Source organism: Carcharodon carcharias, chromosome 18 (genome assembly GCF_017639515.1).
Source record: "Carcharodon carcharias isolate sCarCar2 chromosome 18, sCarCar2.pri, whole genome shotgun sequence".
Taxonomy (NCBI): domain Eukaryota; kingdom Metazoa; phylum Chordata; class Chondrichthyes; order Lamniformes; family Lamnidae; genus Carcharodon; species Carcharodon carcharias.
The window spans coordinates 74,783,689-74,799,380 of record NC_054484.1 but is presented as its reverse complement, the minus strand read 5'-3'; the positions used below and the strand labels follow the sequence as shown (position 1 = coordinate 74,799,380).

The 15,692-nt window shown below is 43.3% G+C and overlaps 1 protein-coding gene across 4 annotated transcripts in view; it reads left to right on the top strand.

Moving 5' to 3' along the window:
- The first annotated feature begins 270 nt into the window (after window positions 1-270).
- Window positions 271-15,692, top strand: part of LOC121290683 (vang-like protein 1) — a 47,116-nt gene continuing 31,694 nt past the window's right edge. For 2 of the 4 annotated variants that reach the window (XM_041211465.1, XM_041211466.1), the window contains exons 1-2: window positions 271-394; window positions 11,883-12,073. In XM_041211465.1, the coding sequence (XP_041067399.1) occupies window positions 12,034-12,073 (40 nt within the window). In that variant the 5' untranslated portion in view covers window positions 271-394; window positions 11,883-12,033. The remainder of the gene's footprint in view (window positions 395-11,882; window positions 12,074-15,692) is intronic. The other 2 variants (XM_041211468.1, XM_041211467.1) reach the window with 2 other exon arrangements.

Below are 15,692 nucleotides of genomic sequence, written 5' to 3'. Positions count from 1 at the left end.
TAGTTAGAAAAATGTTTTTTTTTCGCTGCTGTACACTCGGCGTACTTGCCACTTGCCGGAAATTGAGCACAGGGCAATGAGATAGAGCATCAAGCTGAACTGCCCACCCGGTCACGTGACTGGAGACAAGTCCGCCCAGGCCCGGCCGCCCGACCTGCGCACGCATGCTCTACGGTCTACGGCGGCCGGTGGGGCCAGTGTTTTTACGGGAGTGATTTTTCTCCCGCAACCCCCGCCCCCCCCCTTCTCCTCCTTCCCCCCCCCCCCCCCAACCACATTCGGATTTGTTTCCATCTCGATGCCGATCTTCCCCCTCCCCTCCCCCTTCCTGAATCCGGGTGTTTTGTGACTGCTGGCGAGGAGCGAGAACGTTTCCATAGGAAGCCGGGCCCAGGTTAGTGTGTGTGATCAAAGCGCTGCTCCGTGCACTCCGCTGACTGTGGGATCGCTGCACGATTTCACAGCGTCTTAAGCGGGATCGGGGCAGCTAGGAAAAAGCGGCGGCCGCCGCCGCCACCACTGCGGCCTAGCGTCCAGGCTCTGATCCCGCGGCCTGGCTCAGCCCAGCCCCCGAACCGCGCTCTCGGGCAGTGCGCGGGCTGCAAAGCGAAGAACCGGCCGTGCCTCCTGGGCTGCTGCTATCGCCCAACCAGAGGCAGCAATCCGCAAGCCCCCCGCACCGGGTTTGAGGACCTCCGACCCCTTCCCCCGGGAATAACCCCAGGGTCCCCGCCCCACCCCGCCAAACCGTCCGTGGTTCGTATCCGTTCCCGCAAAACAATAATGTGAGACAGAGAAAAAGTTTCAGGTTCTCAAATCCAGCCGGGGGTGGTGGGGGGGTTGTTCGGCCGGAAGATTACTGGGGGGCGGGTGCACGTTGGAAGATGTCCCTTTTTTTTGGGGGGGGGGGAGGTGTACAGCTGGAGGATATCCCTCATTGAGGGAAGGGGGTACAGACCCGAGGATGTCCCCATGGGGTTTAGCGGCTGGAGGATGTTCGCCACTGGGAGAGGGGTGTACAGCTGGAGGATGTCCCTTATTGGGGGAGGCTATACAAGCTGGAGGATGTCCCTCACTGGGGTGGGGGTTGCACTGGCTGGAGGATGCCCCTCACTGGAGAAGGGGGTGCTTACAGACTTGAGGATGTCCCTTGCTGAGACATGGGTGCATGCAGGCTGGAGGATGTCCTTCGCTGGGGGAGAGGTGGGTACAGGCTGGAGGATGTCCTTGACTGGGGGGGCGGGGGGGGGAGAGACAGGCTGGACAATGTCCCTGACTGAGGGTGGGGTGGCTACAGTCTGGACAATGTCCCCCCCTGGTGGAGGAGCAGTACTGGCTGGACGATGTCCCCCACTGAGGAATGTTGGGGTGGTGCAGACATACTGGAGGATGTCCCTGTTTGGGGGAGTTGGTGGGGAGGAGAGAGACTGGAGGTTTCCCTCACTGTGGGAGGAAGAGCAAACTGGAGGGTGTCCCTGACTGGCAATGGACATGATATAAGTATAAAAAGAAAAAAAATCTGGGTCTAAGGGGTAATAATGGGGGAGGGGTGAATCGAATAGTTCTTGTAAAGAGCTGGCGCAGGCACGTTGATCTCTTTGTACTGCATGATTCCATGTTTTGTTAATTCAGTATCATTTCAACTTTGGTCCATGTTGGTGACACCAAAGTTGTAGGGTAGTTCCAAAGGAGGTAAGACTCGTGGCTCTTCATTCCAGTCATTCTGCTAAAATGTAAAAGAAAATATGCTCCTACTATTCATCCAAATAAAAAGAGTAAATGTTTTGAATGGAAAATTCTCCCTTTCCCACGCACTCACGTTTCCACCTCTCGCTATAAACCTGATAAAGCTACAACAGAACTATTGTTTAAATGGTGATAGTTTGGGAAATGTTGATGTACAAAGGGATCTGGGTGTCCTTGTACACCAATCATTGAAAGCAAGCATGCAGGTGCAGCAAGCAGTTAAAAAGGCAAATGGTATGTTGGTCTTCATTGTGAGAGGACTTGAGTACAGGAGCAAGGATGTCTTACTGCCACTGTACTGGGCCTTGGTGAGACCACACCTGGAGTATTGTGTGCAGTTTACCTAAGAAGGGATATACTTGCCATAGAGGGAGTGCAATGAAGGTTCACCAGACTGATTCCTGGGGTGGCAGGATTGTCATATGAGGAGAGATTGGGCTGACTAGACCTGTATTCATGAGCTGAGAAGTATGAGAGGAGATTTTATTGAAACAAAATTCTGATGGAACTGGACAGACTGGATGCAGGGATGACATTTCCTGTGGTGGGGGGTGTCTAGAACAAAGGGTCACAATCTCAGGATACAGGGTAGTCCATTTAGGACTGAGATGAGGAGAAACTTCTTCACTCAACCAATTGAATTCTCTGCCACAGAAGGCTGTGGAGGCCAAGTCACTGAATATCTTTAAGACAGAAATAGATAGATTACTGGACTCTAAAGGAGTCAAAGGATATGCAGGGGTATGGCATTGAGATAGAGGATTAACTGTGATCATTATTGGATGGTGGTGCAGGCTCAAAGGGCTGAATCACCTGCTCTGCTCCTGCTCCTATTTTCTATGGTGGGAGAGGCTCCACAAATGGCCCCATCCTCAATGCTGACAGAGCCCAGCACATCAATGCAAAAGTCAAGGCTGCAATGTTTGCAATCATTATCAGCTAGAATTGTCAAGTGGATAATCCATTTTGGCCTCTTCCTGAGGTCTGCAGCTTCGCAGATACTAATCTTCAGACAATTCTGATTCATTCCATGTGATATCAAGAAAGAGCTAGGTGCACTGGACACAGCAAAGGCTATGGGTCGTGATAACACCCCAGTTGTAGTACTAAAGACTTGTGCTCCAGAATCAACTGTGCCCATAGCCAAGCTCTTCTAGTATTTATACAACACTTGCATCCACCTGACAAAATGGATTATTGCCCAGGTATGTCCTATCCACAAATGCAGGACAATTCCAATCCAGCCAATTACCACCCCATCAGTCCACTCTCAAGCATCAGCAAATTGATAAAAGATGTCATCAACAGTGCTATCAAATGGCACTTACTCACTGATAGCCTGCTCACCGATGCTCAGTTTGGGCTCCACCAGGACCACTACAGATCTCATTACAGCCTTGGCTAAACATGAACAAAACAGCTGAATTCCAGAGGCAAAATGAGAGTGATTGGTCTTGATGTCAAGGCAGAATTTGACCAGATGTAGCATCAAGGAGCCCTGATAAAATTGAAGTGAATGGAAATTGGGGGAAGCTCCCTTCTGGTTGGAGTCATACCGAGCATAAAGCAGGATGGTTGTGGCTGTTAGAGGCCAATCATCTCAGCCCAAGGACATTGCTGCAGAAGTTCTTCAGAGTAGTGTCCTAGGCCAAACCATCTTCAGCTGCTTCATCGATGATCTTTCCTCCATCATAAGGTCAGAAGTGGGGATCTTCATTAGTGATTGCACCGTGTTTAACTTCTCAGACATTGAAGCAGTCAGTGCCCACATGAGGCAAGACTTGGACCACATTCAGGCCTGGGCAGATAGGTATCGAGTAAAACTTGTGCCACACAAGTGCGAGGTGATGACCATCTCCAACAGAGAGCCTAGCCATTTCATCATCATGTTCAATAGCATTGTCATCGCTAAACCCCCTACCATCAACACTCTGAGAAACATTCCTCTAACTTCAGTTTGTTGTGTGCGACTAGCTTGTTGCACTCTGTGGTCTCCTTAAAGTTGACAATAGCTGCTTTTGCATGCATCTTATAGGAAATGTTACTTGAGCAGGGGCTGTTTGTTCCCTGCATGGCACTTCCTTGATTATCGCACCCACGCAGCTTGGACGGGACGGAAACTTGAACAGCCATGTAAATACTGTGGCTAAAAGAGCAGATCAGAGGCAGGGAATTCTGGGGCAAGTAACTCACCCCCTGATTCCCCAAAACCTGTCTACCATCTGCAAGGCACAAGTCGGCAATGTGGTGGAATACTCTCCACTTGCCTGGATAAGTACGGCTTCAACAACACTTAACTTGATACCATCCAGAACAAAGCAGCCCACTTGATTGACATCCCATCACTCCCTCCACCACATGCACACAGTGGCAGCAGTGTGTACCATCTACAAGATTCACTGCAGTAGCTCGCCAGTTCTCTTTTGGCAGCACTTTCCAGACATATGCCAAGAAGAACAAGGCAGCACCACCACCTGCATGTTCCCCTCCAAGTCACACCCCATCCCAATTTGGAATTCTATCACCGTTTCATTGTCACTAGGTCAAAATCTTGGAACTCCCTCCCTAAATGCAAGCTCGCACCAGATGGATTGAAGATTCAAGAGCAATTGGGGATGGACAGCGAATGCTGGCCTTACCAACAATGTTTCCATACCATGAACGATTATAAAAAAACCTCTCACTCCTCCCTGTTAAATTTGCTGTTTCACTGTAGTTAATTATTACCTAACAGTCACTGTTGACCAATGTGTTTGAGTGCATCTTTTTTTAAAAAACACTGCTTTTTTTTAATATATTTGTAATAGTAACAAATTCTCGACTGTTGCAAACGTTGCAATCCTCGAGATCATTGAGACCTTACAACCCTAGGGGTGCAACTTATGTCACTGTGTGTGTTTAATAATCTGGCCAGTATGACTAAAAGTCACTGCAATTTTAAATTTTGTACTGCTATACATTTCTGTAGGCTGTATTGGACTTTGTATTTCTTATGTCTGGAGCAATGAATTATTCCATAATTATTCCATAAATTGGAATTTATCTTGAACTTGAGCTTACATGAGTTTCATTTCAAAAAATCGCGTCTTGGGCTTTCACTCTTAATGCTGACTGCTATCTCAACTCTCATTGTCTGGAACAGCCAAGCAAGGGGATAGGTGCTTCCCCAGTGGAAAAGAGATCATAATAGAGTCATCTGTAGAGATTCCCAGTTCCTGGTGCCTGTCTTCAGCCTACTATTGCTAGACACCTGAAAATGAATTGCCCAGCCCCTTAGATGTGATGTTGCAAGTTGCACAGTAATTGTTGAGGGAAAGAAGAAATTAACATTTTTTTAAAAGGATGAGTTCCCTTCTCCAAAAAGTCAGTGTTTTTTTAATTATATGTCATGTAAGCAAATGAATGACATGGAGTGATTGAGAAGATTTACCCTGTGAAATTAAACCTATGCAAGTACACTCATAAGCTCAACTTCTCAGTCCCATTTGGTGAAATCTTGATTTTGTGCTTCAGTTGCTGTTATTTACTGTACTGTTCTGTTGTAGTTTACCGAGATCTTCCTAAATTATTTTATCACTAGTTCTTTCTTATGCTTTTGTATTTAAATATATTCCAGTGGGTGTGTCAGGATTTCTAACACATCTGTTGGGAAGTGGAGGTATTTTTCATATTTCACTCATAGTCTCTCATTAAGAACATTAGAGGCTTCCAATGTCACTGTAATTTGTGAATGTGAACCGGTGAGGTTAAGTTTTAAGATTATCTGAGCCCTTCCACTAATTTTCAGCCAATCTTTATATACAATAAATTGACCCTATTATTTCCTGGTAATTATTTAATATTCCCTAAAAAAAATCCAACAGCTACACTACATTATTTATCCTTTAATGTGGATGCCATGAATCGGCTACATGAATGAAACAGAATGATACATTGCTGGTGCCTGATACACTATCCACATGTAAATTTCACAGACCCAAAAGGAAAAAAACAATCCCACAAGCTCTATAGTATGTATGTATTAATTTTTTTAAAGATTGGATGAAGTAACATTTTAAGGTTCAAACGATGGTTGTATGATCATTTTGTTTCATTCCTGTAGTTTGATGTTATTTGAACCCAGCATGGGGGTAACTGCTTTGTGTATCCATTATTTAACATATCTTGAACCTCTTCATAATCAGTGACAATTACTCTACGGTTCAGGCTGCAGTAATCATTGCAGAATTTAATTCTCTTCTGTGCATGTTGCCCAAACTCAGAGACATTAAGCACACTATTTTGCTCATGGTACAAAAACTGACAAAGCAGACTTGAAAATCCACATAGAAATGGGCGCAGTTTCAATTATTATAATATACCAGAGTGATTTTACAGCATTAGTAAATCATCTTTATTTCAGATGATTGTAAATTGCTGGAGGTTCACTCTTGAGGGTATTTTGACTGAGGATATCCAAATCCCTTTTATTATTAAAGATAAAAACAGAAAATGCTGCAAACACTTAGTAGTATCTGTCGAAAGGGCCGGTGACCAATCACTATTAGTTTCTGGTAATCATTCATTGTGTATAAGTGAGAGAGAAGCGTTTTCAAGAATTTATATCATACTGATGTGTATTATAGTATTTTACAAGACTTCAGCTGAAATTTAAGAATTTGTTTCTGCAATTGTGAGTGATTCATATAATAACACTAACAGCAAACAGATACCTATGAATATTAAAAGATTAAGGTTTAGAACAGTTTTATTTTTGCTATTTTAAATTTGTTTCAATTCTGTTTTCTTATCTGTTGTGAGATGGTTGTGTTTGGGCTGGCTCTTATCTGTATCAATTGCCCTACTGTATTTATATTTTTAAACAGAAAAAGGAAACTGGCCAAGATTTTGGTGGACCATTGAGAGTTCATCCATTTATCTTGAACACCATAGATGCAAATGACATGAAGATTCAGTGAACAGATTGTCTTATGTGAGAGGATGGAAATTTACTGAAGTTCCATTCCTCTGGTTCCTGTGCCGTGTTAATCTACTGCAACTGATGTGTGCTAAACTTTGGATTACTGGATTTGCTTTTAGAAGAAATGTCCAACATTTATGACTACTATAGGCAAAATGGGTTCAAAAGAGTGCTTTTGATATCATGTTAAACATGCAATTGCCCCACAAGGTAGGAAGATGTGGAACAAGATGCAAGCTTCTGAGGTAGACTGAATGTTGACTAACCCAGAAAAATCAAAGGACAATTGTGAATGCAGTTGCATGAACATGGCAAGGAGTCATTGGCTGGGTGCAAAGAAATCAGAATAGGCTTGGCAGGTAGACCCATAAGTGGCCGATAGCATTTACTGTGGACAAATTTAATGTAATCAGATTAGGTAGGGAAATAAATGGCTCTGGGCTACAGGACAATGTAAGCAGAGGGATTTGGAAGCACCTCACAGAAGCGGAGCAGTGCAGTGTGGGACAGCAGTAATGAAAGCTCACCAAATCTTGGAATGAAATATCAGACTACTGTTACTTGCTCAGGAGGGAGAGCAATGAAGGTTCGCTAGACTGGTTTCTAGGATGCCCTGAGGAAAGATTGAGTAGACTAGGCCTGTATTCCCTAGCGTTCAGAAGAATGAGCAGTGATTTCATTGAACTATATACAATTCATAAGGGCTTGACAGGGTAGATGCTGAGGGAATGTATCTCCTGGCTAGTGAACCCAGAAGATGGGGTTGCAGTCTCAGAATAAGTGAGATGAGCAGGAATTTCTTCCCTCAAAGAGTTGTGAGTCTTTGGAATTCACTACCCAAGAGAGCATGGATACTCAGTCATTGAGAATATTCAGGCCAGAGGTCGATAGATGTTTAGAGAAAAAGGGAATTAAAGGATACGGGAACAGTGTGGAAGGTGGGGTTTAGGTGGGAGTTCAGCCATGATCTTGTTGAATCATGGATCAGGCTCAACAGCCAAATGGCCACCCCGATCCTATTTCTTATGTTCTTACAAGTCTAGTCAGAAAATTGTGAGAATTTCAAGACATAGAAGTGCAGATAAGACCGATATAGCTGGTACCTAGCTTAAGGCTTTTGAGTAATGAAAACCATGTAATTGTTAACACTGAAGAGAAGACCTAGGGGAAATTATCATGGTCCCGTAGGGAATAGATATCACAATGTATGTAATTATAAATAGTGTAACAAGATATTATTTCCAATGCCACACACTCTAGAACTAAGAGAATGGGCTCAAATTTGGAAAAGGGACATTGCACACTATAGAGCTAACTATATATGAGAATAGTGGACATGTGGAACAGGTTGTGCATGAAGGCAAATAGCGTGGATTATCTTATGGGAGCATTAGTTAAATATTTGAGAGAGTGGGCGATTGCAAGATATTACATTTTGGGAATGGCCAGATGCTGCAGTCTTAAATTGACCTGTGCCTCCTTGAGTCAAAATCCATACACTCGTGTTTATTTTCTTTTTAAATCACCCTGCAGTCTACAAGTTTTTATATTGGCTATCTGAAATTGTTTTAATTGATACTGTTCTTTGCAATAAAATATATATTTCAAATAAAATTTAGTAAGATAAATAGTTTATATTTCTTCCTGCGATAAATACTATCAAGTCTGATGTTCTCCATGGGATGCAGGTTATTGTTGTCACTGGAATCCCTTGTTTGATTCTCTATCATTATATGCATTATTACAGACTCAGTTAAATCCAAGTAGCACTGCGATATACACTCGGTACCTGGTTCAATATTTTTTAAATACTGGATGATGCAGTATAATTTTCTCCATATCTGAAGTTTATCATGATGGAGCATCCGAAATTAAACATTGTAAATGTAAAGTTTGAGGGTTTCTGTGCAATTTGTGTAAAACATCCAGTGAGAATTAAAGCTTGCAATAGTCATTCCGGTACAGTCTGAGAGAGATGAGAAGTTTGTACCCACAATTATTTAGTATTGGATTTATGAACAGCTTATTTAAAAACCCTGGTTTCTGAAAAGGAGTTAATTTATTTCTTGTCAATTATAATTTAAAAATATAATTTGGGAGCAAGAGTAGGCCAATTCGGACTGTCGAGCATGCTCCTCCATTTGATAAGCACGTGGCTGATCTAATTGTGATTTCAGCTCCACTTTCCTGCCTGCCTCCCCATAACCCTTGACTCCTTTGTCTATCAAAAGCCTGTCTAATTCAGCCTTGAATAAATTCAAAGACCAAGCTTCCACTGCTTTCTGGGGAAGAGAATTCCAGAAATTAATGACGACCTGAGAGAAAAAATTTTCTCCTCATGTTCCCCTTATTTTAAACGATGTCCCCTAGTTCTAGCCTCCCACGAAAATCAATTTTCACCTCTAGGCCTGCATTGTTTGTCAAAATGCGTAATATGAAAATAGGGTCTTACTTCATAACTTATAGATAGATATAAAACTCAGTAATGTTGAGGGCAAGCATTCCAGAAATTTTTAGCCTTATGCAACATTGAGAAAGTTCCACAATTTTTTTTATTCTTTATATCTCAGACAGAAGAGTAATGAATGTTACTTTTGCAGAAAGTGTGTTTACACAGTTAACCATTTGCAACATAATGTTTTGTCTAAAACATTATTCTTGCATTAGTGGTAACGTAGTTCAGTGACTTCCTTTAACATGTTCATTAAAATATTCAGTTGGACTTAATGTTTTTTTTCTTGTCAAAGTCCCTTTCATGCTCAAAATTTGCTGCACAGTCTTATTTTGTGCTTTGTGAATCCAAAACTTAATACTGAGTTTAAAAAAATATCTATTCATATTCAACAGGAATTTGTTGAAAAAAATATATATATGGTCCTGAAATTACATTGTGATTTTCAAATCCATCCTGGGTATGGGTTGAATAATAAAGGTCATAATTCAAGAGGAGATCCTAAGACAGCCAACCTCTGTCCAATATGCTGATGGATTTTCTCGTAGCCTGGCTATTGCCAGGAGGCTGAAGGTCAACTTCAGAGTTCACAGATTTAGATCCCTCATACCTGAAACAACAGGCAGTACTTTGGTGGAAAGTTTTCTACAAATCATTTAGTGTGTCTGTTGCTAACATAGACCCAGCTAATGCTTTCTGTGATTGGAAATTCGATTGTTCTGAAAATGGACAATGCGGAAAGCATCTTTGACAAAAGCTTTATTGAACTCCGACCAGCCCTCCCACCTCAGTTACCCCAGCTACAAATTAGAATGGGTGAGATTGGAGAGAATGTGCTAAATGAGGTTGTTGCTAATGTTACGGGCACTTGAATGGAAATAACATTGGCCGTTGATTTATTAGCCACTGCATTTCTTTTGGGAGCTCATTGCAATGGATGTATTTAATATACAATGACTTTTGGAAAAGTGTTTTTAGATTCTGGATGGAAAGGAATTGCTAATACTGCATGAAACTTAAAGCAACATGCTTGCAACTCCCCCTGTTTATGAGAAGTAACCAAATTGCCAATCTAATCATACATCCTCCCTTAGCCTTCTTTGCATTGACAGTCTAAACTGGGCAATGATATTCAATAAAGTGAGTAATTTCACAAAACATAACTAATAATGTTGCAGGAACAGTGGTTCAGTTGATTTTTAAAATTATTTAGTAATTATTAGCCACTAAACAGATACTAATTTCATGTTGCCAAGTTCTCAGCCGATACTGAGATACTTAGGGACTGCAAAGGTACTCCACAGAACAATGTTTAGCTGAGCTGAGTTATTTAAGAGAAACATTGCACCAGCACTTAAAATAAGCAGCAGTATGCAACTAACATTCAGAGAAATTGATGTGGCAAATAGAAATATTCACATTGGTGCAATCGGAGGTGATTTCGGAAATTGGAACAAACTATCTGGAGTTTTATTCTACACCAGGCTGTGCTGTAGACAGTATTGAAATTTTCAATGTTAAGTGCCAAAAATTGTGGGGAGAAAAGTTTTACTCTTCAGTTCAATTAAATCACAAAAAAATCAGCAACATTTAAAAAGGAAAAATTGGATTTGGGTAGCATTGTTGCAAATTCAGTGAAACAGTGTGACAATTGTTACGATCTTTGGCCAGACCCCGGGACATTGTGTGTGTGTGTGTGTGTGTGTGTGTGTGTGTGTGTGTGTGTGTGTGTGTGGTGGGGAGGTGTCGGATCTGGTTAGGCATCAATAACGTTTTGTTTGAAGTAGATGGAGGTTGAGATTCAAGACACCTGCTTTTGGAATAAAGCCACAAGATTCCACAGGTTTTGAACAAACAAAAACATGCTTTACAATGCAAGTTCAGAAACAATTTACAATATGTATCTTATACACAGAACAATGCTTAGCTGAGCTGAGTTATTTAAAGAGAAACATTGCATCAGCACTTAAAATAAGCAGCAGTACATAATAGGGTTTCAATCTTGCCTTCTGACATTCCTTCTGCCTGGATTCACAAGCATACTCAACACTAGCTTACAAGCACAATTTCAGATCTATGGCCATGCCAGGCAAAACACCACCTTTGCTCCAGTGGCCCTCTTTACTTAAAGTCTGCTAACTGCAGACCTCTCTTTAATTCAGAGCCTGTTATTTGCTCCCTTCTTTTAACTTACTTAACGGGACCTATTCCCGTCACTGTGTCTGCAACACCTCTGGCTGGCAGACTGCCTCAAACTGCCAACTACTGTTCACTGACCCTCAACTGATCTGGGGACCTATCAAAACACTCCAAGGGTCCCACCCTTGTTACTAGACAGGAACCAATGTAACAAGCTTTAGAACATCCTGCATCTTAAAGGTTACAGTCTTCACAGACTGTAATTTAGCACCCTGGGACACAATGAATTGAATTCATAACACACTAGATAGTAGAACGAGTTCACAATCTCAGCCATACCTTTCTAGAGAGAGGAAGTCAGAGAATATCTCATCCTGCGGTGGTGAAACTGATCTTACAGTTCGATAATTACTGAATGGAATTTCTGCAGATCTGGCAGTTAAACTCTAATTTAAGTTGTGTTCCAGAAACTAATAGAGTACACTTTGAAATAAATATTAGAGTGAAATATTGTTAATCACAATTCTGTCCTTCAGTCAACATTATAATAGATTATCTTGTCATTTATATTATTGCTGCTTGTAGGATCTTGCTATATGCAAATTGATTGCTGCCACCTTTCCCGACAATAACAACCTGCATTGACCTGGAAAGCTGGAAAGAGCTGGATGTTATCCGTATACATGTGGAACCTGACATGTTTTTGGATGATGTCACTGGTAGCTGTAGATGAGAAATGGGAGAGAGCCACCGAGAGATCCTGTTGGACTTGAGAGGTAAAGGTGCAAGCGCGAGAAGAGAAGCCATTGCAGCAGATTCTCTGGCTGTGACCATATAGATAAAAATGGAACCAGACAAGTGCAGGTTCACTCAGCAGGAAAGTGAGGTGGTTTCTGTGTCAATGGCTGCAGATGGATGGAGAGGGATGATGAGTGATAGTAGTACAGTACTGTCTTACTCATACTAGATGTAATTTGTGACTGATGAGCTCCATTTCAGTGGCAGGGGCAGAAATCTGATGGGGCAGTTCAAACATGCAGTTGCAGGCTTGGAGAGGGAAGGGAGGTTGAAGATGGGGTTTATATTTGCAAGGACAGTGGAGTCAAGGAGGTATTGTTTGAGGAGGGGTGCAGCACATTTGGAATGCAGTGGGCAGTACTAAGAGAACCATTTATAATATCAGCTCGCAGGAAGCCAGAAAGGAGGCTTTGCAATGGTAACTGCATTCCAAAATGCTCCCATTAACTGTGAAGTGTTTTGGGACCTCCTGAAGTTTTGAATGTTTCCCCCTTAATTATTGCACCAATACTTAGACTCTAGTAACACAAATTAAATCTGACTTGACTGTAAAGTTCGAAAGAGGATTTCATGTGGCAACAATTTCCAATAAAACTCAATTTAATGACCTGAGATTTAGCATGCTTCACTGAAGAAACACAAGTGTTTTGACATTTTTGTTTGCTTATCCTTTGTTGAACAAGCCCCATCTATTCTTTGAATAGGAAAAGTCCTGTCATTGCTGCTACAAGATTGATTATATAAAAAAAAGAATGAATCAATCCACAAGACCAAAAATATTTCTTACATTGTCCAGTAAAGAGTAATTGAGACATTTGTAAATGGATACGGTGATGTTGTCTTCATGCAGGGCCCAGTTAGCGTAAAGACAATCACAATACCCATTGCTAAAGCCAACCATATAACATTGAAATTATAATTTGATGTTACATAGAGCTATGTTCCTGTCTTGGTATATTGGCTTAATTACTGCAGTGGCAGCCATTAAAGTTAAATTGCCTGTATGAATAATTCTCTATGTACTTGGATCGAAAGATTATTGCTGATTTGATTTAGTCAGTATTATGAATAATCTTAGTTCTGCGCTATATATAGCAGTGAAGTTTCAGTGTTATGTTTAAGTTGGCAACCTGACATCTTTGCTTTAATGTGTTATTTCTTGATGTGCTTTAAATGTCAGTGGCAATATACCTTATTTTTCCTTTCCAATATCCATGCTTAGAATTTTCTACAATTTTCTATTGGTGGAATCGTCCCAGATTTGCACTAAGTTCGGAAGCAGGCAGGAAAAAGGGCATTTTAGCCACCAGCCAGAATGGCAGCTTTTCACGCTGTATCGCCTCAATTGTGCCTCATGGATCATGCATTCCTGGGAAACATGCTGTTTCGATGCCAGGAAGGCTGTCATTTCCCTGCTACACCATTACCTCGCTGCTTCTTCACACTCGGTGCCATGTTTAAAGTGCAGCCGCACGCTCACCTCTGTGCTTCCAGCCCAGGACTGCTGCGGAGAAGTCGTGGCCCCAAAAGGCAACCCCCTGGTTTAATGATGCATCCCTGGAGCACCTTTTGGATGCCATGGAGGCCCACCATAATGTCCTCTTCCCCGCTTTGGCCGCAGGAGGGCCAGCAACATCACTAGTCTAGCATGGGAGGCAGTGGCAGTGGTGATCAGTGCCAACGCCCTGCAAAAGAGGACAGCCACCATATGCAGACCTGCAGGATATGTTTGTGGTGGTTGCACACCAGCTGCACATTCAACGAATGGAAGCCCTTGCGGTTGACATAGTTGACTACTTGTTGCGACAGAGACCTGAGCGCCACGTGAGTGCAGTCGATGGCACCCTGCACCTGTGGGAAACCTGAGATCTGGGCAGGCCCCAGCGCTCTCGCACCCTGGCTTTCCTGGTTCCAGGCGAAATGCACAAAGCTGTGTGCCCTCGCGAAGATGGCACCTGTGACCTCATGGATGTATTTGTGGGTAGAGGCTTGTTATATCCCACAGAGGTCACCTGTGGAGCACTGAAAGGATCTAATGATGTAAGAATTGACTGCTGCGGCCACTTTCACAGCCATGGGCAGTGGATACCCTCCATGTCCCCTGGCGCCAAATCCTGCAGCAGCTGACAGATCTGAACAACCAATTTCCTGGACATGTGCAGTTTTCGGCGACGCTGCCTCTCAGTCATCTGTAGGAATGAATGGCGGCGCTTATAAACCCTGGGTCTAGCTAGGCGCCAAACAGCAATGGCTCACTGTGGCTCCTGAGTGGCATGCGCAGGAGCCCTAGCCGCCCCTGCTTCCTGAGGGTGCTGCCTTCCCTCTGCCCAGCCAGGTGCCTCCATCGTTCACTTCTCCTCCGTCTCTGCTCTCTGTACACCATGAGGCATTCAACTAGCTCACCAGGCTCCATGCCCCGATGCACTCCTCCTGCAGGATGTAAGAGAGAGAGATGCGTGGGTTAGCATAGGTGTTCTAAAAACCTCTCTTGGTTAAGTCTGTAAGCATTTCAGAGTGTGCTGGCCACCACTTGGATGGCCAGAGATTAGTGCACTGCATGGCTGCCCAAAACCCCACCCACCTCTGCCTCACTCCACCTGACCAATTGGGGGCAGCTTCACCCACTGGACTGCATGCTGCACTGTTAGCTTGAACCACGGGGAACTGGGATGATGACATTGCAAAGGGCTGTGTGCGCCTCCGCCAGTAACTGCTCGAAGGCCAGCTTCAACAAGGAGATTGTGCACATTGTACAGTCGTCCATTTGTTCTGCAGTCCACTAAAATGCTCATTAGTTTGCAGTCTATGCCCGAGGGTGAAAAGCTTGGAGTACTTGGTGAGAATTTCATGCTTCTGCATTGCTTGAGTGGGCAGATAATCTAGAAGCCCGACATGAAGTATGTCGATGTGGCTGTGCCTGAACTGTCTCAGATGCAAAGGAATGATCACTTTCTACAAAGTCTCCCTGATGTGTGACTGCTTCCCTCCAGCACCCCCCACCCAAGTCGCCTCAACTGCAGGGCAGCCGTTGCCCTGGCACCGCAGTCAGCCAGCTGGGGAAAAAGCGACTTGCCTGTGCCCTCACCTGATTGTGCCGTGCCCCAACCTTGAAGTCCAACAGGCAACCCTCGCAAGTGCTGTACAACGTTACTGTGCACTCGCCTCCGAGTTCCCCTTGAAGTGCAACCTGCCAATTGCATGACTTATGTGTGCTGTTCTGGAATGTGCTCGGATGATCCAGTGTGGGGAGAAGTTTCCGGCGAGGTAGGCTTATAATAATATGCAGATGAATTACAATGAGGTTCCCGATGTCCATTGGTGGGAAACGCAGCCTGCCATTGACAGGGAAAGTAGATGATCGCAAACTGGTTTCTTGACATTGTGAAACCGATTTTAGGCCTTCTTGCCCTATTGCCTGCTCACACCGCTAAACATGCCTAACGCCAGTGGGCATGGAAAATTCCACCCAGAGTTGCAGTTTAATGTGAATATTTAAATCTACAAATTAGTCAAAGGATGTCTGTTCTATCAAAGATAGTATATTCTGGTCATTCAAACTAAGCAATAAACCTCCGCTAATTAATGTAACTACAATTC